The 23815-nt window shown below is 44.6% G+C and overlaps 1 protein-coding gene across 1 annotated transcript in view; it reads right to left on the reverse strand.

Annotated features, from left to right (window-relative positions):
* GRAP2 (GRB2 related adaptor protein 2) overlaps window positions 1-23815 on the reverse strand; it is a 215108-nt gene that overhangs the window by 68714 nt on the left and 122579 nt on the right. Inside the window, exons 3-4 of the mRNA XM_069231286.1 lie at window positions 7963-8054; window positions 4385-4504 (exon numbers count right to left, since the gene is read on the reverse strand). Of these exons, the coding sequence (XP_069087387.1) occupies window positions 4385-4504; window positions 7963-8054 (212 nt within the window). The remainder of the gene's footprint in view (window positions 1-4384; window positions 4505-7962; window positions 8055-23815) is intronic.

Below are 23815 nucleotides of genomic sequence, written 5' to 3' on the forward strand. Positions count from 1 at the left end.
CCCTGTCACCGGTAGGGCCTACCGCCATGGTTTTCGTGGCGTTGCTATCGCCACGAAAACCATGGTGGGAGGCAGGCCCATAATGCTGCTGGCAGTACTTTGCCGGCCGCTGGGCTGGAGATTGATATCACTGGCCCGGCAGCTGATACTGCCATTGCGTTCTACGTGGAGAAGTGGCAGGTTGGTTGCAGCCAACCCGCCATTCTCATAATGTGGCAGTATGTACCGCCAGCCTGTTGGCAGTATTACCGCCACATTAACACTCACCGCCGGGATCATAATGACCCCCAAACTGTACAATAACTTTATAAAAGTCCAAGGCACACACAATTCCATCAAAGTCTATGTCAATCTTTGCTGTGTTCTCCAATTTTATCTTGCTTTATTTCATGCTGCTTCATTTCATGCTTGTAGAGTTCTTTTCCGATCAATAAAATAAAGTTCCTCACAATTTCAGCCACCTTTTCAGCCAACAAGTGTTTCGTCAAGTGAGAATAATTTTTAAGACTTCATCAGGGCTATAATGCATGTCCTCAAAACCACCAATCACAATTCATTGGAGACCACAAGTGTAACCTTGAATTTCCTAAATAACTTAGGCCCATATTTATACTTTTTTAGCGCCGCATTTGCGCCGCTTTTTGACTCAAAAGCGGCGCAAACTTACAAAATACAATGGTATTTTGTAAGTCTGCGCCTCTTTTGCGTCAAAAAGCGGTGCAAATGCGGCGCTAAAAAAGTATAAATACGGGCCTTAATGTACATGTGTATTCTCCCGTGGTCTCCATTTGAGCATGTGCACTAATCTATCATCTGGCTTCATGACCATGTTTCTTATAAATAATATATTTGTTATGGTGTTTCTAGGGGCTGTTTTAAGCCTTACAGTCTAATGCCAAAAGTTTATTTCTGATAAAGGTTTAAATCATAATTGTATATGTTTTAATAAACTCTTCCTATTACAATTATGCTCATAATTCAGACCAACTTAACGTCCTTATTACACTATGACTGTTTGAACACTCTTGATATGTTTGGGTGACCCTTCTAGTTTATTTTTCCTCTTTGGCTGTCTTGTGTCTTTTCTTTTTGGGGGGAATTGTGTTAGCCAGCCAGCAACTCTGATGGTGGGGTGGTGAAAATGGTATTCTATTGGAATTAGCATTGCAGATTTAAATTAGGATGCTAAACGGCAACATATTCATTTTTGCTGCAAATAGAGGAAGAAGGTAAATGGAAGTGCTTTAGTTATATACAGGGCCACTGGAATTATATGGCAGGAAAAGTCAACAACATGAGGCAAGGTTGGCCAAATTATGTGGCAAGAAAAGTCCAGTCATGAATTTCCAATGCCAATAGCTCTAACTCAAGCACATGCGAGACCTATTGCATTGCAAATGCTTGTTCTCTGTAGGAATAGCTCGGCCATTTACACGCGAGACCTTTTCGCTTTACTAATGCTTGTTAATGAGTGGGATAAAAGGAGAGAAGAGAAACAGCGAGGCGGAAGAGAGAGGTGAGACAGAGGGGGTTCGAGAGAGAGAGTAGCTTTAGACAAGAATGTGGAGAGATGGTAGCTAAAGATGATGTATATGCAATGGAAAGAAAGAGTGGGACGAGATGGGAAAGAGTAAAGGGAAAAGTTGTGGGTTAGAGACAGGAGTGAAAGAAAGACGTGGAAGAGAGTGTCATGAAGAGTAAAGTGTAGGGGGCATATTTAAGAACTCATAGCACTACTGGAGCATCACTTTTCATGTCGCTCCAGTGGCGCAAAGCTGCTCCATATTTACAAGGAGGTGTAACGCCACTTTTTTGTGGTGTTACGCCTCTCTGTAAACATGGGCCCCTCTGACACAGTTTTCTATGTCAGAGGGGCGTGCAATGGGTGTTGCGATGGGCATTCCACTGCAACACCCATTGCTTTTGATGTTGCCTCAGATTTACATGTTGTCGTAAACCTGAGGCAGTGCCAAAAATTAACAGGGGTGGCGTTAGCATGGCAAAACGAGGAGGAATGCATTTATTATTCCTTGTTTTTTGCATTCTGCAGCACACATAGAAGAAGCAAAATGCCAAGGACGATTGTTTATGTCCAGGAAGGGACGCCTTCCTGCACGTAAGCAATCATTCAAAATGACATTTGTGGTGCATTTTGCAGCACACATAGAAGTGCCAAATCACCATTATAGATTATGTGCAGGAAGGGACACCTTCCTGGACATAAAAAATCTATTCCCTCAATGCAGATAGCCTTGCACTATGGTGCAAGGATGCCTGCGTTAGCACTAGACAGCTTAATTCAGCGCCAGTGCAGGGGGAAACATAGGGGTGCCCTGTATTCCTCTAAATACGGCGCACCTCTGCATTTCTAAAGGGGTGCAGCACAGCACTACTATTTTTGGTGTAGCGCTGCAGAACAGATATCAAGTAGTGAAAGAGGCAGGGAGGTGTGTAGGAGGGGAAGGAGAAAGTTGGCAAGACAGAGGCACCAAGATAACTTGATGAGGTAACAGACCAAGTAGAACCGTAGGTAAAGGATGCAGGAAATGGCTGCCAGTCTCCTCAGCGATGGGCAAAGACACTACCAACCGGGCAGAGCAAAATACACTTCAGATCTTGGGTATAACTGAAGAGTAAGAATTCAGAAGTGAAGAACGCAACAGTACATCTGGTTCGAGGCTGGTTCGAGGGTGGCAAAGACATTCCTATCATTGCATTGCTGATGGCATCCTCAGGATCCCACTGTGTGGCACTAGCCTTGCTTTCAACAATAAGGGCCTCGCTCCCTCTTCCTCGTAATTCAATGTACCACAGAAAGAGGAAAAACAGAAACAGTGCCAGGGCGGTGAAGTAGTATGAACACAAAACAGAACATTGCTGCAGTTTAATATGCCTAGGAGCTCTGCAACCTTCTTTGGCCGCCTAAGTGTATTATAAAACATTAAATTAGAAACAAAATAAATAAAGTATACAGTTCTCCTTTGGTTCACTGCATCACAATGCATGGTCATGCAATGTTCACGTTCACAAATGACAGAATTACCTCCCTCTTTTTGTGTCCATGATTACCTTAATAAAATATATTTCCCTGTCTGATAGAGCACCCACTGGCATAAATGCCTGTGGCATTAGCATCTGGGTGTTAAGCAGCATTCAAGAAGGTGCAAAGGGTCACTAGTGGACCTGCAACCATAATACCATTACCAGAGCATCTTTTTAAAAATATCGCCATGTTGGATTTAATGGAAAACCAGAAATTAGGACAATGTTTCATAAACAACATTTAAGGCCTGATTTATACTTTTTTAGCGCTGCATTTGCGGCATTTTTTGACGCAAAAGCAGCGCAAACTTACAAAATATAATTGAGGGGCATATTTACACTCCGTTTGCGCCGAATTTGCGTCGTTTTTTTCGACGCAAATTCGACGCAAAACTAACTCCATATTTATACTTTGGCGTTAGACGCGTCTAGCGCCAAAGTTCATGGAGTTAGCGTCATTTTTTTGCGTGAACACCTTCCTTGCGTTAATGAGATGCAAGGTAGGCGTTCCCGTCTTAAAAAATGACTCGGGGCAAAAAACCCCGCATTTGCGCCTCTTTTTAACGCCTGGGTCAGGGCAGGCGTTAAGGGACCTGTGGGCTCAGAATGAGCCCAGAGGTGCCCTCCCAAGCCCCCAGGGACACCCCCTGCCACCCTTGCCCACCCCAGGAGGACACCCAAGGATGGAGGGACCCACCCCAGGGAAGAAAAGGTAAGTTGTGGTAAGTATTTTTTTTTTTTTTTTTTTGTGGCATAGGGGGGCCTGATTTGTGCCCCCCTACATGCCATTATGCCCAATGACCATGCCCAGGGGACAGAAGTCCCCTGGGCATGGCCATTGGGCAAGGGGGCATGACTCCTGTCTTGCTAAGACAGGAGTCATGTTAATGGCGTCTGGGCGCCCAAAAAAAATGGCGCAATTCGGGTTAAGATGATTTTTTTGCCTCAGCCTGACTTGCCCCATTTTTGGACGCCCAAACGCCATTTTTCCCTACGCCGGCGCTGCCTGGTGTAAGTGGTTTTTTTTCACGCACACCAGGCAGCGCCGGTCGGCTAACGCCGGCTAACGCCATTCAATAAATACGGCGCCCGCATGGCGCTTCAGAATGGCGTTAGCCGGCGCTAATTTTTTTGGCGCAAAACTGCGTTAGCGCAGTTTTGCGTCAAAAAGTATAAATATGGCCCTGAATTTTGTATGTATGACGCAAATGCAGCGCTAAGAAAGTATAAATCAGGCCCTTAGTACACAATAATTGTCAGAAGATATTTCTTTATGAGATATTCTAGCATACCTGGTGCTACCAAGCCTTGTGTAAATTGAAGTGTGCAGGAAAGGACTCACCTGACAGAGATGGAGAAGTCTCCGGGTGAGCTCTGGCTGTCACGGATGATAAAAAACCCCAGCCCCTTCCTCATGAGGATGTCCTCTGCTTCGTGTCGGGAGAGACCCTTGTGATACCACCTTGGGAGGAAAACCGAGATTGGACATAGATTTCAGCAGTTCATAAAATTAAAATGTCAAATTTCTCATAGGGAGCTCAGCAATTGCGGTCGCCATGATGAGCATGCAAGTGCAAACCAGCCCCTGAGGAAAATCAAGGGTTACAGCAAAGTAGCTTAGGAACTTACAGCTCGGTGCAAATGCTATAATATCTTGTCCACGCTGTAAAAACTGCTGCCATGTCCGTTTTTGGGAGCTACATTTTGGCTATTCCAAAACTCTATCACATATTACCGCACATATACTCGTGGTCAGAGCTTATCAACGGTGTCTCAAAAGCCCGGGGCAATTAATCTAATTAAATCACAGATTCAAATATGTCTATCTATCTGCTGTGTTGATACGCCCCTGCTACAGTTTTCTGCACAAAAAGGATAAGTTTGTTTCAATAAACAATATTTATGGCAGAAGTTCCAATGCACTTCATTTAGTTGCGGTTATGTTGTAGAATGAATTCGCAGAACCTCTAAGGCTGGGAGAGAAACAGAGTCTCATTTAAAGTTTGGCGGACAGCCCAGCATCTGGGAGGGTATGGAGGCCGTTAGGGAATGCCGTCCGCCATAATTAGAGATACCCGCTGGCTTGTGCTTTCAAAGGAGGCTTCGCCATGGCGGCTCCTCTGAAAGCACTGAAAATCTGCTGCCCTGCCCCCATGTTTCATGCAACAACTCACTGAACTTTTTTTTTTTACTGAAACAAACTCCCAAAGAGGGAGATTATTTTGGTAAAACAAAAAACCTAGGCCCTTATTTATACTTTTTTGTGCCGCATTTGTGTAATTATTTTTACACAAAAGCGGTGCACACTTACAAAATACAATGGGCCATATTTATACTTTTTGACGCAAAACTGCGCTAATGCAGTTTTGCGCCCAAAAAATTAGCGCCGGCTAACGCCATTCTGAAGCGCCATGCGGGCGCCGTATTTATTGAATGGCGTTAGCCGGCGTTAGCCGACCGGCGCTGCCTGGTGTGCGTGAAAAAAAACCACGTACACCAGGCCCACAGGTGCCCTTCCCTGGCCCCAGGGACACCCCCGCCCACACCAGAGGGACACCTCAGGATGGGGGATCCATCCCAGGTAAGTCCCGGTAAGTATTTTTTATGTTTTTACCTGCTTGGGGGCCCTGAATTGGGGTCTCCTGCATGGCCCTGGCCGCAATGGCCATGCCCAGGGGACATTTTTCCCCTGGGCAAGGCCATTGGGGTGGTGGGCATGACTCCTGTCTTTACTAAGACAGGAGCCATGTCCATAGGGGTTTGCGCCAGGAAATGGCGTTACTCTGCTTAGAGGCATTTTTTTGCCTCTAAACAGTGTAGCTCCATAATCTGGTGCACAACCTCCGGTTTCCCCTACGCCTCCCCCACCTGGTTAGCGTCATCTACAATGACGCTAACCGGGCATTACCGCCGGCTAGCGCCATTTCACAGATATGGCGCCCGCCCGGTGTCCAGGAATGGTGCTAGCCGGCGGTATACATTTACACGCAAAACTGCGCTAACGCAGTTTTGCGTGCCAAAGTATAAATATGGGCCAACATTTTGTAAGTCTGTGCCGCTTTTGCATAAAAAAATGATGCAAATGGGGCGCAAAAAAAGTATAAATAAGGGCCCTGATGATCTCTGGCACTCTGGAAGTTTACTCCAAGGATGTGTGTGTGGGAGGGGAGGGGTGTCATTGTTTTATTTTTAGGGTCGAGCGCACAAGCCCTCCGTCCCTTTTGTATTCTCTCTTTGAGCTTTTAACCACACCCATGTCACGCCTGTCACGTTCATTGGTTCGTGGGCTTGCCTTTTAAAATTTGATTTATTTCATTAGTGAAAGGCATACATACCTCATGCCTTTTCCAGGGTTTAGCCCTCCTCGAGCGCACTGACCAACTACTGAAAACATACGAGGCTCCATGTTTTCAGCATAGTTTCCAGACTACTTTATCTTTTTACTTTTCACGCAGCGCGATCACGCTGGGTTTTACATAGCGCGATCGCACTTGCTTTTTTCGTTTGAAATTTCAGTGCGGTCGCGCTGTGTTTTACATAGCGTGATCGCGCTAGTTTTTTTTCTTTTAATTTGTATGGCAAGAAAAGTCCAGTTAGGAGTTTACAACGCTAATAGCTCTAAGTCGAGAAAATTTGAGACCAGCTGCATTGCAAATGCTTGTTTATGTTTGGGAACTTCAGGCTTTTCCTGACGGTCCCAAACAGAAATAAAAGTACATTGGGCCGTCAGCTGTGAGTAGGACGGACCATCAGATATACTTACTCTGACAGCCTCAAGTCCATCTGGTCATTGGAGTAAGGTTTCCTCCAGCAGAACCAGCTGGGATACTGCTGCCAGAAACATGATGGCCCGCCCGACTGTGAATAGAGTGGGCTGATCATCAGCTTGGCAGGCTGGGTACTGTGTCACGCGCATGCATGTATCCTGTCCGTTAAACTCTACATTTAGGTCCCCAGTCCTTAATTAAGAAGGTATAAGGAAATCATTCTTTGGACTCTGAGTGAGGACTTCTAGTAGATATATTCAAAGATGAAGGAAAGCCATATTTATCTCTGCCTAAGAAAATGATGACTTCAGCATGTTTGTGAAGTAGCAATGCTTGAAAGACTGATAGCTACTTTGGTTTGTGAATATTCCCCTCCTCAGAGAGCCCTTCATATTGACTGCATCCGTATCAAAAGATATATTTTAAATAGTTTCTCAGAAAAAGTCACGTTGTCACTCTTAGAGCTTCCAATATTCTGAAGATGACTTCAATTGCCAGTTTCACCACTGTTTAGGAGTAAAAAAAAGAGCCAGGTCCTGACGAAATTGACACTACCTCTGTTGCTAATTTAACTGACAGGCAAAACTGTCCTTGAATGATCCAAACTCCGTGCTCACCTATTTATAACACCTTGAACTAGACAGCATATCTCTAATGACAAACCACTCCGCCATGCATAAAATGTAAAAACAACAAAAAAGAAATCATAGGTGCAGAGGCTCAAAGTTTTTCTTAGGAGCACACAGCTGTTGCTTAAGAATGCCAAAGATGCTGAATATCACGGCAAGGTCTTGATTCACCTCATGCCACTTTCGTTCATCACCTTATACTCAGTGTTCCTTTAACGCTTTCAGTTTTTTTTTATCTCTACCACCTGCAACCACTGGCACAGGATAAGCCCTTCTAGACCCTCCGTTAAGGCCAGGCAGAGACCAGCCGGTCTCCAGTGACAAAGAACCCTGATAGCCCCCCTTGCTATTGGAGGGGATACAACTATCCCTTGTGACCAGGAACACTGTGCCCCCCCCCCCCCTTGATTAAGAAGCCCATGAATATGTGAGCCATTTCGGAGTGAACAGCACAGTTATTTTCTTCATTAGGAATATTTCTACCACCCTAGGAGGAAAGTCAGTAGGAAACTGGATGTACTCACGTAGGCATGTGTATATCGATGTATGTCTTAGGGGCACTGCCGTAACTTCCCCGTAGCTCGACTTGACACCAGTCCTCTTCAGTGCTTAAGATCTGCAAGGAAACAGTAGAAAGAAACATGAGATAAAGCAAAAAGAATAATAAAATAGCTAGCAGGGCTTCAATTTTCTTTCAGTTCTCCTGAATAGGCAAAGTATACCATGTTTTACAGTGGTGGACACTGAGAATACTTTATCTACAGAGTGGTGGTGAGTCACTGGAATGCAGTCACAAAATGGAAGACTGTGAGACCAGTAAGATCAGGAATCTAGCAAATTCGCTGAAGATAACCCTCACTGAGGTCTCTCAGATTAGGTGGATCTGCAACAAGCTAACTGCAGTGGAGGCCGAGCTCCATGGATCTGGAATACAGTCACCATTTTAGGAACCTGTGGCTTTCAGGTTGAAGCAACAGAGCTACTCCTACTGGTCCCTGCTACCAGTCTGCCTGCAAAGTTTTGAATCATATGGGTACAAAGATTTGATGTTCTGGTAGTCTGAGCTGTAATAAGGTAGTGAAGTCAAGCTGGAAGTCAAGATGGGACTCAATATGGTAAAAGGAGTATTCCATGGAGGTGGAAGGAGGGAAGGGAAAGTGTCTAAAGCACGCCACGGATCTGATCTTGGAATTTCCAATTTGTTGCTTGAGCATTAAGCAGTGGTTGACTCACAGGCTTCTGATTTCAGCAGAAGGATTACTTGGATTGATCTTGTTTGAATGAGGGTGTTGGATGGTGGGGTGTTTCAGAAGCACTGAGCGCTGAAAACACAACTTCAGTATTGACTGGAGCTAATAGGTGCCAGGAAGCTCTTCATCAACCAAGAATCATTGTGGGCAAGCAGGGAGCCAGCAGAATTATCTCTAATGTTGTGTAGTTGTTATGTAACCAGTTTCATGGCTTTAATGGAAGGCTGGCACAAATGTAACTTCCACCCCCTCTCCAAAGAGAAGTGGATATTTATGAAATCTGTATGAGTTAGGCCCTAAAACCTTTGTCACCACTGAATAAGGTCACCTTCTAAATCTTACAAACAAGTAGCTAATAACTTCGAGGTAATCACCTATGGAAATCTCAGCCATATTGACTTGGCGTGCTTCCACCCTACCTAGTGTTTGTGTGATGCGGTTTGGTAGGGTAACCCACTAATCCATTAAATCTCATGAACTAGGGGCGCATGAAGAACAACCTATTCACAGAAGGAATATAGTATAAACAAACATACTTTTGCAGTAATGCCATACAGGTGAACTCTGGTTAACACTATATACAAGGGAATAAATTCACTTCAGGGACCCTCGGAATAATATGCATGAGGAAAATTATGAGCTTCAGTAATGAGCAATACAAGCAAAACAGACAACGGATTTTAACAAATGAGTGAATGTAACATCTTGGTCTCTATGGTGAAAACATGAAATCACTGGAATGCAGGTAACTCCTACATCAACAGTCTATGGTTAGGAAAATCTCATTTTCTTGGTCTTTATGTGCATACATTATACAGCCTTTGGACTTGAAGAACAAGTTACTTTCCTTTGGTAACACTCTTTCTGGTGGATACTCCAACCTCATATTCCTCACCTTTAGAATATGCCCCTAGGTGCCGGACACGATCTGAAGAGTTTTCCCGCAGTTCTTCTGCATGCACTGATAGGTGGTGTTGTGAGTCTCCAAACTGACTATATATTGCCCGAGACTAGACAGAGTGGAGCCAGATAGAGGCACCGCCCCTGCATGCTGATGATGTTGTTTCCTTGTTTTATCCGTTCAACTGCCCTCAGACGCAGAGTGTAAAACTACTGTTAGCGACAGTGCTAATCTCTAACCTAGGGCCTGATTACAATTTTGGAGGAGGTGTTAATCCGTCCCAAATGTGACGGATATACCACCAGCCGTATTACGAGTTCCATAGGATATAATAGACTCGTAACACGGCTGGTGGTATATCCGTCACTTTACTGTCACTTTTGGGACGGATTAACACCTCCTCCAAAGTTGTAATCAGGCCCTTAATATCTTTTTAAATGTTGAATAAAGGCCTCTCCTCAAAATTGGGCATCCACCAGAAAGAGTGTTTCCGAAGATATGTGACTTGTTCTTCTGATGGATACTTCTCAGTGCAGGTAGATTCCTCAACTTTAGGACACTAAAGCAGTATCTGCCAAACGTGGATGGTTTCTAGAGTGGAATCACATCAAAAAAACATCCTGCAGAACTGACCGAATAAAGTATCCTTCATGAATATAGCATTGACACCCACATTGCAGCCTTGGCTCTGATGAAATGGGATCTCAGGGCTCTGTTTCTAAGCTGGTGTGTAGCAAAATGTGATTTAGATCTTGATCCTCTTATGGATAGAATTCCCCTTCTTTGCTTCACACAATTCCACAAAGAGTTGTTTGCCCACTCCCAGAAACTCCAGGATATTGCAGGATGGACTAGCAAACTATGTGGCTTTTTGTGGCATTACTTTAGAATCCATCCCCCAATATTATAAGCAGGAGGAGTCTATTTGTCTGGAAAAGATTGGCACAAGTATTTGGTTCAGTTAACCAAATGTGGTAAAGGAAGGATTCTGTTTGCACTAGTCTGCAAGTGGCACAGAAAGGTATCTACTTGTAGTACCCATTTGTAATGGATTGTACAGCTCTAGTAGTTTTGTTTTTGCCCTCTGTAATATTATCGCCACTCATTTTAGGTCATGTGTATCCGCACCTGAGCTGTTTCTTGTAAGACCTTTTAATTTTCTAACACTGGGCTTAGAGAGCCCCCGATTGCTTAAAATTGGTTGGCTTCATTATCACTCATATGATTGCTTCTTATTAGTCCGCTGGTGTGGGTTTGCTTCCTCTTCATGTGTTTGTACCTCTCCTGGAGCACTAATGCATGACTTGTGCCCTTTCTATGCACATTGTTTTAAGCACAACATTTTCCTTTGTGTTTACACACTCTACAGTAGAGCTGTGTCTCACAGCACCAATACAACTGGTCATCAGGGTCCTCTCTCAGTTAAAATGGTGATTCTTGGGGCCATATTTATACTTTTTGATGCAAAACTGCGCTAACGCAGTTTTGCGTAAAAAAAAAAGCGCCGGCTAACGCCATTTCGATGCGCCGTGCGGGCGTCAAATTTATACTTTGACGCACGGCGGCGCAACTAACAGGTGGGAGTCATTATTTCGTGACGCACACAGCGGCGTCAAGTCGTAAAGGAAACCAACGTTAACGCGACGCAAATGACTGTGGGTCGATTTACGACAGCGCAACCCGGAAAGCGCTGTTTATTTTGACGCAATAGCGTCAAATTTACCCACGAAAACCGGCCTTTCAGCAGAGGAGAGCCAAAATGGATCCCAGATGCCACAACAGACCCCAGGAAGATGACAGCAGACCAGGAACCAGCCAGGATGATCCATACAGGAACCAGGACATTTTCAGAAAAAAAAGAAAGTGTCGCTTCAGTGCAGAGGAGCAGGAAATCCTGGTTAAAGAGGTGACGGAACACCAGCACCAATTGTTCATCACCTCTAAATTGCCTATCAGTAGGAGAGAGGCCATATGGAAACAAATTGTGGACAAGATCAACAGTGTGGCTGAAGAACGCAGAACAGTCACCGAGTGTAAGAAACGCTGGCATGACTGCAAACGTAGGACAAAAGAAAAAATGGCCAGGAACAGGAAGGCAGCACTGCAGACTGGAGGGGGGAGTCCAGCACACCAGGAGGCCCTGGACCACATGGAGGAGATGGTCGCAGCCGTCATCCCTGAGGAGATTGTCACAGGGATTCAAGGACAGGACAGAGCAGACTACCACGACACAACGCACATGCAGGGTAAGTCGCATGAGGAATCATAATACAATAATGATAACTGCAACCGGGGGGGGGGAATACCTACTACACAATGCATGTAACTCAGCATATATATGAAGTGGCATGGGTAAAGGGGCACAGCAGGGGGGCATGGCCAGCAAAGACTGAAGCTGGGGCATGACAAAATACAGCACCAACAACAGTCCCATGGGGCCATCCTGTAATTACAACAATGGAGCCAAGGGAAGGCAGCGACAGGTGGGAAGGCCACTACGTTAAACTTAGATCCAGGCACTCGTCAGTCAAAATGTATCCTACATAAACTAGGTCCCCATCTGTAATCCAGTAGCCAAAACAACAACTGCAATGTAACTGCGACAACAGTTGTCAATAACACCTCTGATCTCTGTGCAGCTATAGTAGCAAATGGCAGGAACCTCCCCATGGAACATACATACCTAAATTAGGGGGTGAGGATGACATCTACAACTATTTATAGAAATAAGACAAAGGCACCAGTACACTCAAATGCCAATGTCCATACTTGACACATACATCAGCCAAATTAAATAGCAATAGGAGCCACACAGCACTAAGGACACACACATGCTACATACGTCAGGGTCCCTCACGTGCCTGGATAACAAGGCAACATCACTAATGTCATACTGCTCAGACAACAACATTGAGGAGGGGACACATGCAACTGGTCACTGAAACACACCTGCACAGTCTGAGAACCAAATAGGACCTTGATACGATAAACAGGGCAATCCAATTAAACACACATTACCCAACATCATCTCGAAACATCAACAATGTTCACATCCATACCACATCCTAACATTGCCATGCATAGGATATGCCACATAACATGTACATTTAGGTCAATGTGAATAAAAGTTGTTTGGGGCAGGTCCTGAGAGGCAAGTGTGCTGCCAGGGCATTCACAACACCCACAGCCAGTCAAAGTGTAGTGTGGTAAGTTTTACGTATACTTTGCGCATTAGCTTCAGGCTTTATGCCTTTGTGCACCTTGCCCTGAATGTACTTTTACTCATTTGCTAACAGCTTAGAGCCTCTGTGCACTTTGCACTAAATGCTATTTATTAGGCTTCGTATCAGTAATTTTGTAAATAGCCAGTTCTACGGTGTTGTTTTTTAGTCATATCACACTGTTTTGCCTACTTCAGCACTGCAGTTCTCCAGAACATATTCACTCTGTGCTCCAGTCAAGGATACAGTCTGGTACATTGCCGATAGACGTGGTAGGAGTTCAGATTTGACGTTCCTGCGTAGGGACACTTTGTCATCACGATGACATGTTAGTTATAAAATCACTTCCTTGTCCCAATACACGCAAGAGGGAGTTTCCGAACAGAGAACCACAACTAGACGCTGCCTGCCTTGCTGCAGATGCTGAACCAGATCACAGGCCATTGCTCAGATATGAGGGCTGATGTCTCCCCAGTGATTCAGACAGGCAAGCTCGAAGCTTAACATGCTGTGCTCTAAATAGAACAAGCAGAGGGAGAGTAGAAACAGTTAGGCACCATGATAGCTTTGTTCAAATGTTTTACACTCCTGGTGACTATTTCAATTCTACCATGTTGTATTGTTTGGGTTATTGTGGCTCACACCTAATTATCTAATTATCTAATAGTCAGTTGTTTTATGAAAACATCATATAAAACCAATATGGTCTTTGTCATTTGTATATGAGATCATACTGGAAAAGAGAGAATTGTTTTGGATCTGAGTGACCACGACTTCCCGGAGAAGTTCCAAAGATGTCATGCGCTCGGCTGTCTAATCATTTGTTTGCCGTGGGAGACATGAGGCACTGCTAGTTAGCCAGAGCAAAAAGAAAGAATTAGGGTGACAGAGTTATTTACAAGTGGGTCAGACTCAGTCCCCCACACCATTAGCTATCCTGCTGCCTAGAAATCCAGTAATCTCATGTAGGATAATGAGAGCCCATGCAACAAAATGTCTCTCCATAAGAATAGATATACACGGAGGGACGAGTAGGACAAAAAGATGGCTATTCCCAAATTTGGACAAAGCAACACCTAGAGGCAATTAGGCAGACAAGTCTGATAACTCAATATCATACATGTGACACACAGGTGGGCCATAGGCCTATAACAATGCCCATATGAAGGACAGCAGATACCAATACCAAACCAGAGCACAAAGTTAAGTCATCCAAAGGCTTGCATCTTATGGCAAAATTGTCACAACACAGACACACTAATTGTACCCTGTTTCATTGCAGAGGAACATGGATCTCCTGCCGATATGCCTGTCCCTGATTTCCCTGATGACATGGATGACGAGCCCATAAATATTTCCCAGGAGACCATCCAAAAGGTCCTTGAAAGCCTCCAGACCCCACCTTCAGTCATAAGGAGGAGCACAGAAGAAGCAGCCATCACAGAAGAACCACCCACCACCCCAATTGTGAGACCTGCCAGCTCCAACACAGCTGAGGACTCTGACGACACTGGCACCAGCTTTGAAAGAACTGTAGTTGGTGTCCAGCGGGAGCTGGTCAAGGAGGTGCGGGTGGGGATGCAAAACATGGCAGCCAGCCTTGAGGGGGTGCGTTCGTGCATGACGTCATTTGCAGATCAGGCAGCTGCTACGGAAGCCCGAACATCTCTCTTGCAGGAACTTGCCAAAACACTGAAGGAAATCAGCACAGCTGTCATCCAGTTGACACAACACGTACAACTGCAATCCAGTCAACGTGTGCACGAATGCAACATTGAACCCCTCAGGGCCGACCTGGCTGCCTACCATCATGATGTGGCTGCCATTCTCAAAAACCAGCAGGCCCTCCTTGCTGCAGTACTGCCCTTAATAACTCCACAGGGAGCAGCCCCCGGGATGTCTGCCTAACACTGAGGTGTGTGTTGCCCCTTCACAACCAACAACAACAAGGACAAACCAGGCAACACACACATCAGAAGAAGAAGACATGGAACAGATCACATTCTCACGGAAGAGTACCCGGAAGCACTAGTCCCTGCACCATGGCCTACTTTGACCAAGGTCCTACGTTTTGACAAATGCCAGTCTCACTACAACTACACTCAATGACTGTTCTGCAATCCACTGTATGACTTGTCAGCATTGCCAGTGAATGTCTCTCTCCTACTATTTGCCAATTCCTGTCCCTCTGCACTGTCTGTGACATCACCCCAGCATGTCAGGAGCATCATCCACACCCCTTCTGTAGGATCACTATGTAAGAATGCACCAGAACGGACCCAGCAATCATGGACAATGGACATTTTGCACTACAGCACCTATAAATAAATAGCACTTGCACACCTAATATGTCTCTGTGTTATTTCACACTTCAACTGTGCAGTACATAACTCCAAAGTGCCTGTGTGGCAACCATGTAGCTTGTCAATACAACTATCCTGACATCATGTAGTCTGATACATCTGTGCAGTGGCCAGGATTGCATCATAGCCTTACCATACTGAGGAGAATAACTGATGAAGGGACTAACCACACACAATCATGCTGTGTTGGACAGAATGATGCACCATCTATAGCAATTCTTGTCAACTAATGGTGGCTGAGATATGTAGGCACCATGCAATACTAAAACATGAAATTATGCTGCAAAATGTAAGCAAACATAAACAAATAACACTGCATCAATCACCCTTTCTGAGTATACTTCCATGAAGGAAAGTCATGCAGAATTAGCACACACATGATGTAGGTCAGCAATGAAGGCAACAAGACAAGAGTGTTAACAACACCTCATCTACAACGATCTCCCTGAACATCACACTGCAGTCCGACCTATGAAATTACCCACAATAACAAGTCTGGAAGCACACTTTGTGAAGTAGAATACATACTCACCAACACAAAACCTTGGTGATCAATGCAAACTACCAATGGTGGGTCTCCCAAATGGTGGATACTTACCAAGTTATCACACGGGTAGCTGGCATGTTAAACCTCCATTTTCTGTGTATGGCTAACATAGGACACTAATGTCATACAAAAACATTCACCTACACTGATGTCAAGGCCATGATAAAGTAGCATCTAACTCATCATGTAAAGGGTTAACTATATATTTATTACTATTTATTCACACAAGAGGCAACTAAGGGAAAAGTAATACCTACACTAATCTAACCTGACTACTACTAACCCACAACTGTCCCTAACTAACCTAAGCTAAACTTACTCTACACATATAACGAAACGATCTAAACATCAACCCCCCACCCACCATTATGAGACAGGACACATGCAGGACAACACTTACTAACCTACACACATACTATACTATCCTAAACAATCATATATTTTTTTGTATTTTTTTTTTTTTTTTTTTTTTTTGGTTTTTGTATTTTTTTTTTTTAAACAAACAGGAATCCCAACATTGACCCCCACCCACCCACCCACCCACCAAAAAAATAAAGATAGAAAGAATAAGGACCCCCCACCCTCTTCCCTAACACTAACTAAGCTAATTACCTATACTAACCTAATACTAATCCCCCAAACCCAACTATCAGTACAAAATAGGAAAAAGTCAAACAAGGCAAATGTCCTAGAGGGTTGCCCTCCGTAGGGTCCGCCTGATGGAGCGAACCCTTTTTTTTATATACGCCACATCCTGGCTCAGCTTGTCCACCTTATTAAACACCTTGTCCAATTTACGGCTCAATGCCAGGAATGCGGCTGGGTCCACAGGAGGGGCTGATGCTGTCTGTGTGCCGGCCGAGGTGGATCTTGTGCCAGCAGTTGAATGCCCACTGGACTGTCCTGGTTTTTGAACATCGCTGGGTCCAGGTCTGGATGAGGAGCCAGGGTCAACTGTGCCTGACGTTGCTGGGGCCACTTGGGGAGACCTGGTGGATGTGGTGTTGTTGGCTGTTGTGGGCAATGTAGGCCCACCCTGTGGTGAGGCCCACCATGCCCCGGAGGCCCGATCTGATTGATATTTTCGGGCCATCCTCCGGTACCCCGACTGCACCTGCAGGATGTGCCTGTATCGCATGGCACGCCTCTCAAATTGGTGTCTATCTGCGGCACTCATGTTTGCAGCTGTGAAGAGAAATGGCAAATATTTACCTTTGGAATTGCATTGGGTGGAATAGCACAATGGGTTATTTGTACATTACTTGTAATGTATTTGTTGCAGCAATTGTCACAACATAGTTCACTTAAAGTCTCAGAGGAAGTACATGTGAAGTCTGCATACAAAAGGGCATCTCACACCTAGCATATCCATGTCTCTACATGATGGATGACATCAGCCTAAACTACTCATCCAAATAATGCCTAATGCATCTGACATTATGGCTGAACCTCTTCCGCATACTGACTTCACTACATATGTCACTCTATGTGCTAACTATCACAACCCTCACTCAATGCCATTTGTAATTTGTTGTTTGCTAATATTGAACCCATGGGCCATAACCGAATGTGTACACTAGGGGCCAGATGTAGGAAGACGGAAAATTGCGACTTGCAATTTGCTATGCAGAACGGTGTCTCCGACACCGTCTGCGAGTCGCTATGGGGTCGCAAAGACTCACCTCATTAATATCAATGAGGTGGGTCCCAATTTGCGCCCCCTTAGCGACTATGGGCACTCACGGGGATGGAGGCCTGCAGGGAACAGCAGACCTCCATGTCCGTGACTGCTTTTAAATAAAGCAGTTTTTTTTTCCCCAAGTGTAGCCCGTTTTCCTTAAAGGAAAACGAGCTGCACTTAGAAAAAAAAAAAAAAACCTTTAGTTTCGGATTTTTTCAGGGCAGGTAGTGGTCCCTTGGACCACTGCCTGCTCTGCAAAAATATTTTTGGGTCCACTCACAAAGGGGAAGGGGTCCTATGGGGACCCCTTCCAGTTTGCGAGTGGGTTACCATCCACTTCAAGTGGATGGTAACTGCGACTCCCTTTGCGACCACGAACTCGGTCGCAAATGGAATTGCATACCACTGCGAGTCGCAATTAGGAAGGGAACACCCCTTCCTATTTGCGAGTCGGAAATGCATTTTGCGAGTCGGTTCCGACTCACAAAATGCATTTCTGCATAGCAAACAGACGTTTGCGACTTGCAAAGGGCGATTTTTGGCATTTGCAACTTGAAAACTGTTTGCTACATCTTGCCCTAGGTTCTAAACAAAGCTGCAAAAGGTCACAAGTACGTGTAACATACTGGTTGCTACAGTCCTAGGTACCCTATTCCCAATCACATGGCAGTCTTTGAGGGTGGGGTGGGAAGAACAACCAACAATCCCAGGTTCAATGCACACCCAGGAGTGTATAGAAAGGTCAACAAGTATGTGCCTTCACACACAACACCAATGAAGGGCTATCAACACGTTGGAGTCAGCCAAACATTGTCATATCCAAGGTCCACACATGTCAAAATGCTCTGACTCAGGCCAACATCACATACTATCATTGAGGCATGTTTTACAACACACACAGAGGAGCAAGAACACCCATGATCATGAGTCGACTGAACACCTAGGCCATTGCACTCTAGTCACACACACTTCTAGTTCAACTAGTGGAAGTACATGCCCCCGAAAGATCCAACCGACAGTGTACACAGTGCATCCTCAACTAGGAAGCTGCACATTTCATACAAGCCATTTGCCAAAGCTATCTGGGAGAATGTCAGTCTGATATGCAGACTCAGTTCAAGCCAAGTCCCAGAGCAACTCTTACATTAACCAGTGTATTCCACATGACTCATCCCATTCCCCATAGCGGCCCAACTGGAATGACCTACAGCCCCTAAATCTGAGAGATGGCTAAGTATTGGTCTACAGAAACAGAAGTGATATTTGAAATCCCACTAAAGCAACAATGCCAATGAACGGCCAGCGCATCAAATCATGAATTCTGTTGAACACACAGTAGTCCATCATGCATCACTCGTAAACAATAAATATAGCACTCAGGCCACACTCACTGTAGGTATCGGGGTCCTCAAAATGTGCCACCTCTCCCACGGTGTACGGTGCTGGTCCACCTGTAAAGCCTGAAAGGAAGAATATACTCAGACTCGGTGCACTGACAAATAATTGCAGTTACTATGACACTGTGTGAATATGACATGGTAATGATACACTTTCCCACATGCTCATACTGCATGGATGAATTTTTATTCAACATTAACATTGGATGAGTCTCCTGCTACAGTTACACACCCTACTACACACATGCAGTGGCCAGGACAGTCAGGTGTTGTCAAAGATACCCCTCCATTAGTATGCCCCAACAATAATGGCTTGCATACATCTCATCATGTGCATCCCAGAGAGACATCCAAAAGCTGGTTACTTGAGGACTGCATGACCCCTCACAATCAAACAGGCTAGGTGGACATTTTCAACACACAGCAACCAGACACACATGTGACATATGTGTGGACAACATAGCTAACTTCATGTGACGTGAAGGCACCACACATTTATAGCATCATCATGGGTTTACAATTTTCTGTCTAGCTATGGCGTCAACATATGTAGGTATGTTGTTTCTACATGACTTTCTCAATATGACCTGTAGAGTTCAAATAGAGGCATTAACGTGTCGCTTGTCTGACACAAAGGCAACACTACATCACATACAGCTACAGGCATCCGGTATGTGTTGAAAACATGAGCCATCTGACTGCTAGCATTGGTCTTCCTACACATTGTGCAACAAATACACATTAGGGCCCATATTTATATTTTTTTTGCGCCGCATTTGCGTCACTTTTTGACGCAGAAACGGCGCAAACTTGCAAAATACAATTGTATTTCGTAAGTTAGCGCCGTTTTTGCGTCAAAAAGCGGCGCAAATTCGGTGCTAAAAAAGTATAAATATGGGCCTAGGTTTCCCTAGCATTACACACAGTCAGCTACTTATCTAGCAGATTGGGTAACAATCATCACATGTCCCCACACAGATTTCTTTTATTCACATGTAATTGATTTGTACTCACCAACATGGCCACCAATCCTGATTCCCAGGTGGTCCAGCAGGTCCTGCTCCCTGGATATGAAATCAGCCCAGCGGTGCTTTAGTTGATGCTCATTCCTCATGCTCCCGTACACCCGGACCAGGTGATGGCGCACCTTCCCCCACCGGACTTTACGTGCCTCCGTGTGATACCCCTGTATCACACGGCCCCCAGCCTCCAGCATGAGTGGGAGGAAATGGCAAACGAGCCAAATGAATCCCCCCAATTCCTCCTCACCCATCCTGGCAAGCCGAGGCCTACCTGACATATTAACTAATTTAAAGGAGAAAAATGAGATAAACAAGTAAAAGTGGGAAATGGGGAAAGGTAGAGTAGTGAAGGAAAAAGAAAACTTAAGAAAAATAGCCCAACTAACCCCAAAGTTAAACTACCCAGAACAGACTCCCACAGACAATACAAACAAAAACAGGATTGGACAAAAGTACACTAAACAGACTAAGACAATATTAGACAACAAGACTAGGATCACAAAAAGACAAAATACAAGGTACACAGGACACAAAAGCAGTTAAACACAGGACTACACTTTTCACACAACCACACAGTCTAGATAAATCTGAGACTGCAAAGTGAAAGTGAAAGTTAACTCCCAGTACAGATTTTGTAAACAGGATATCCTATTACATCACTTCCTGCATAAAATGGCCGCCGTTTTTAATTTCCCGTTATGCGTCATATTTTCACGCATACACATTGTGCGTCATATTTTTTGACGCATAACATTGCACATAATGCAGAGTCAAAATTAATTTCTTCATTGTTCCCTTACATTATTGTGAGGCTGAGTTTACAGTTCTAGTGTAGAATTAATAAATTAATAAGGTACATGACATGTCCACCATATTGTCCATGTTGCGTCAAATTTCCACGCATACAGCATGGGCGTCATAATTTTTTCACGTACAGGAGTGCACAGAATGCAGAGTCAAAAAATATGATATGAAAATTAATAAATTAATAAGGTACATGAAATGTCCACCATATTGTCCATGTTGCTTCACATTTCCACGCATACAGCATGGGCGTCATAATTTTTCCACGTACAGGAGTGCACAGGATGCAGAGTCACTTACAGTTTTTATGGGGCTAACCATGTCCTATTATGATTTTGTGTATCTGATTGTGTTTGACTTTTGACATGTAGGCCACACATGCGCCTTATGCATGTGTTCAGTTCACAAGTACATGATTCTTGTATATTTGGGGGGCGGTAGAGGTGGACTTAGGCCCCCAGCACCCTAGGGTTTGCCCATCCAGATTTGCTAATTTATCCATGGCTTTCATTTATTCTGTTATGCAAAACCTGCAGCAGCAGGCTAATGTAAGGCCATTGGGTATGAATCACTGTTAGCCATTCATTCATCTCATGTGCCCATTTGACGTTTGCACTATTGATGATTTGGAGCAATCTGACATACCATTTTGCAATGACTATGTTTGCAAAATCTCAGCGTTCCTCATGTGCTGATGACAAATAGATTGTTGATGTATGTGGCCCTTTATGCATTACCTGGTTTAGTGGCATGTTACATTCTTTCCTGCTAGGTTCGAACTGGGACACTACTGTGATGGGCAGCTTGCAAATATTTGGTTGATTGGATGACATATGTTTATATGTGTGTGCGAATGTGGATCCACTATCACCTGTCTGGGTGTATGTTGTCACTGTAACTTCAAGGTCTCCTCATGAGTTAGTGGCAGCTAATGTTGTTCCAATTGGGTATTGTTTATATCAAAAACTTGAGAGAAGCCATTGAGGACATGGTCACGTACACATGGATGGTCCCACCCTGTCACTGAACACGTGTAATGAGACTTTCAAATGATCTACATTTTTGGGCTGAGTGAGAGACTGTCTCAGGTGTCTGGATCAGGCATGTGTAATTGCCACATTTGTACTCCTGTTGGCCTCTGTGGATGGTAATGTATCATGTAACATCCTACCCTCTGTGCATACATTTGTGATGTTTTTTTTTTGTGTCATGATTGTTATATCATTATTGCTCAATGAGACGACATTCTTCTTCAGCAATTTCGAACTAAAGGTGGGCAGAAATGAATAGGCCAAAGCATGATGTGGTGTTTGTTATCTGTGTTTATTTACAATTGTGCAATAAGTGTTGATATAAGAAATTATGAAAAAAAATTATTTACAAGCTGTTGGCGCCTACGCACTCCTGCTGCCGTGTTTGGTTGTTCCCCCTCCTGTTGCAGGCCAGCATCCTCCTCTTCGTCATCTTCAGGCATGTCTGGGTTTGGTTCAAGGAGGGGAATGTTCCTTTTTACACAAATGTTGTGCAATATGGCACAAGTGAGTATGATCTTACAGACCATCTCTGGGGAATAGAGTTGGCTACCGCCAGTGATGTCAAGGCAGCGGAATCTTGAGTTTAGGATCCCAAAGGTCCGCTCAACAATGCTGCGTGTCCTCTTATGGGCGTCGTTGTATGCCCGCTCTGCAGCAGTAGTGGGGTTCCCAAATGGTGTCATTAACCAAGGATGCCATACCCCTGATCAGCTGAAATAGAAACACAGAATGGGATCAATTAGATGTAGAAAGCACTCTTGTACAGACCTTTGATTGCAGTAGTTGTCTTGTGTTGTCTGTGACTCTTTTGTGTACTAATGTGACAACCTATACTTGTAGGGTAAACGTTTTGCATTGAGTTTTTTCCTTGGCTGAGCAAGTGTTTGTTAGCTAGCCGTTTGTCAGCAGTCTGTATTTTTATTTTCATAACAGTGTGCCCTCCCTTGCATTGTGACTTGTGATACAGGTGTCCGTGTGTCTTCACTGGGGGTGAGATGATAGTTCCATGCAGAGTTAACACATGAAAGTGTAGTTAAGACGTTCATATGAAAGTACCCTGGACATCCCATACCATAAGACTTATGCAATGTATTAATGTACAGGTTATTGTGACACTTCCAATTTGCAAGGTGACATTTAGGCAACCACACTCATTAATGTCTTCACATTAAGCTGTGGAGTACATTCCAATGTGCGACAGGTTCAATGGTGACTTCAGAAACATGGCTAGTGATGTCAGGACCTCAGTGTGTTCCTGGCTAGGTGTTGCTATTGTGGTGTATGTGTTGTGTGTCCTAAAGGGTTGCTGTGCAGTGTGTATATAAGTTGGATTTTTGTACTTACCAACAAGTAGTCCATTTCCATACCGTCCATCCTGGAAGTGTTGGTTGATGGTAGAGTGACGGAAGATGAATGCGTCATGTACACTCCCAGGATATTTAGCCACAATGTTGCTGATCAATCCTTGGTGATCAACTATGGCCTGCACATTGATTGAATGTGTGTGCTTCCTGTTGCGGTAGAGGTGTTCTGTTGCAGCAGGTGGCACAAGGCGTACGTGTGTGCAGTCGATTGCACCAAGGACGTGTGGGAAGCCACTGATGGCGTAGAACCCCTGTTTTGTTTCCTGCTGCTTCTGCAGTGTGTTAGGGAAGCAGATGTGGAGGGGTGTCAGGCAAATGATGGCATCCAGTACTTTTGGCAGGAATGCAGAGAATGATGATTGTGATATTCCACCAACCAGGGCACCAGTTGTCTGAAACGAGCCACTTGCCAGCAGGTGAAGTACGGCAAGCAGCTTTGTTTCTGTTGGTATGGTGTGGGTTGTCACCAAAGTGGGGCCAAAGTGGGGGCCAACTGCTGTTCAATATTTCTCAGCAGCTGCTGAATGGCCTGCCAGTTCAACCGGTACCTCTGGATGATGTCGTGTTCCCTGAGGCCATGCAGGGTTGTTCTTGGGCGGAATATCCTCTCCTGCCTTCTGCGCTGCCTTTGGGGTCCCTGCTGTTGTTGTTGTAGCTGCTGTTGTTGCTGCAGGGCTCTGCGTCGACGTACACGCTGAATAAAAATCACCTCCATGTCTCCCTGTTGCTGCTCTGCTGCTCTGTTGTTTGTTCTGTGTGTTCTGATTAAATACAGGTGTGTTTGCCCCATTTT

This window comes from Pleurodeles waltl, chromosome 4_2, assembly GCF_031143425.1.
Source record: "Pleurodeles waltl isolate 20211129_DDA chromosome 4_2, aPleWal1.hap1.20221129, whole genome shotgun sequence".
NCBI classification, from domain to species: Eukaryota; Metazoa; Chordata; class Amphibia; order Caudata; family Salamandridae; genus Pleurodeles; species Pleurodeles waltl.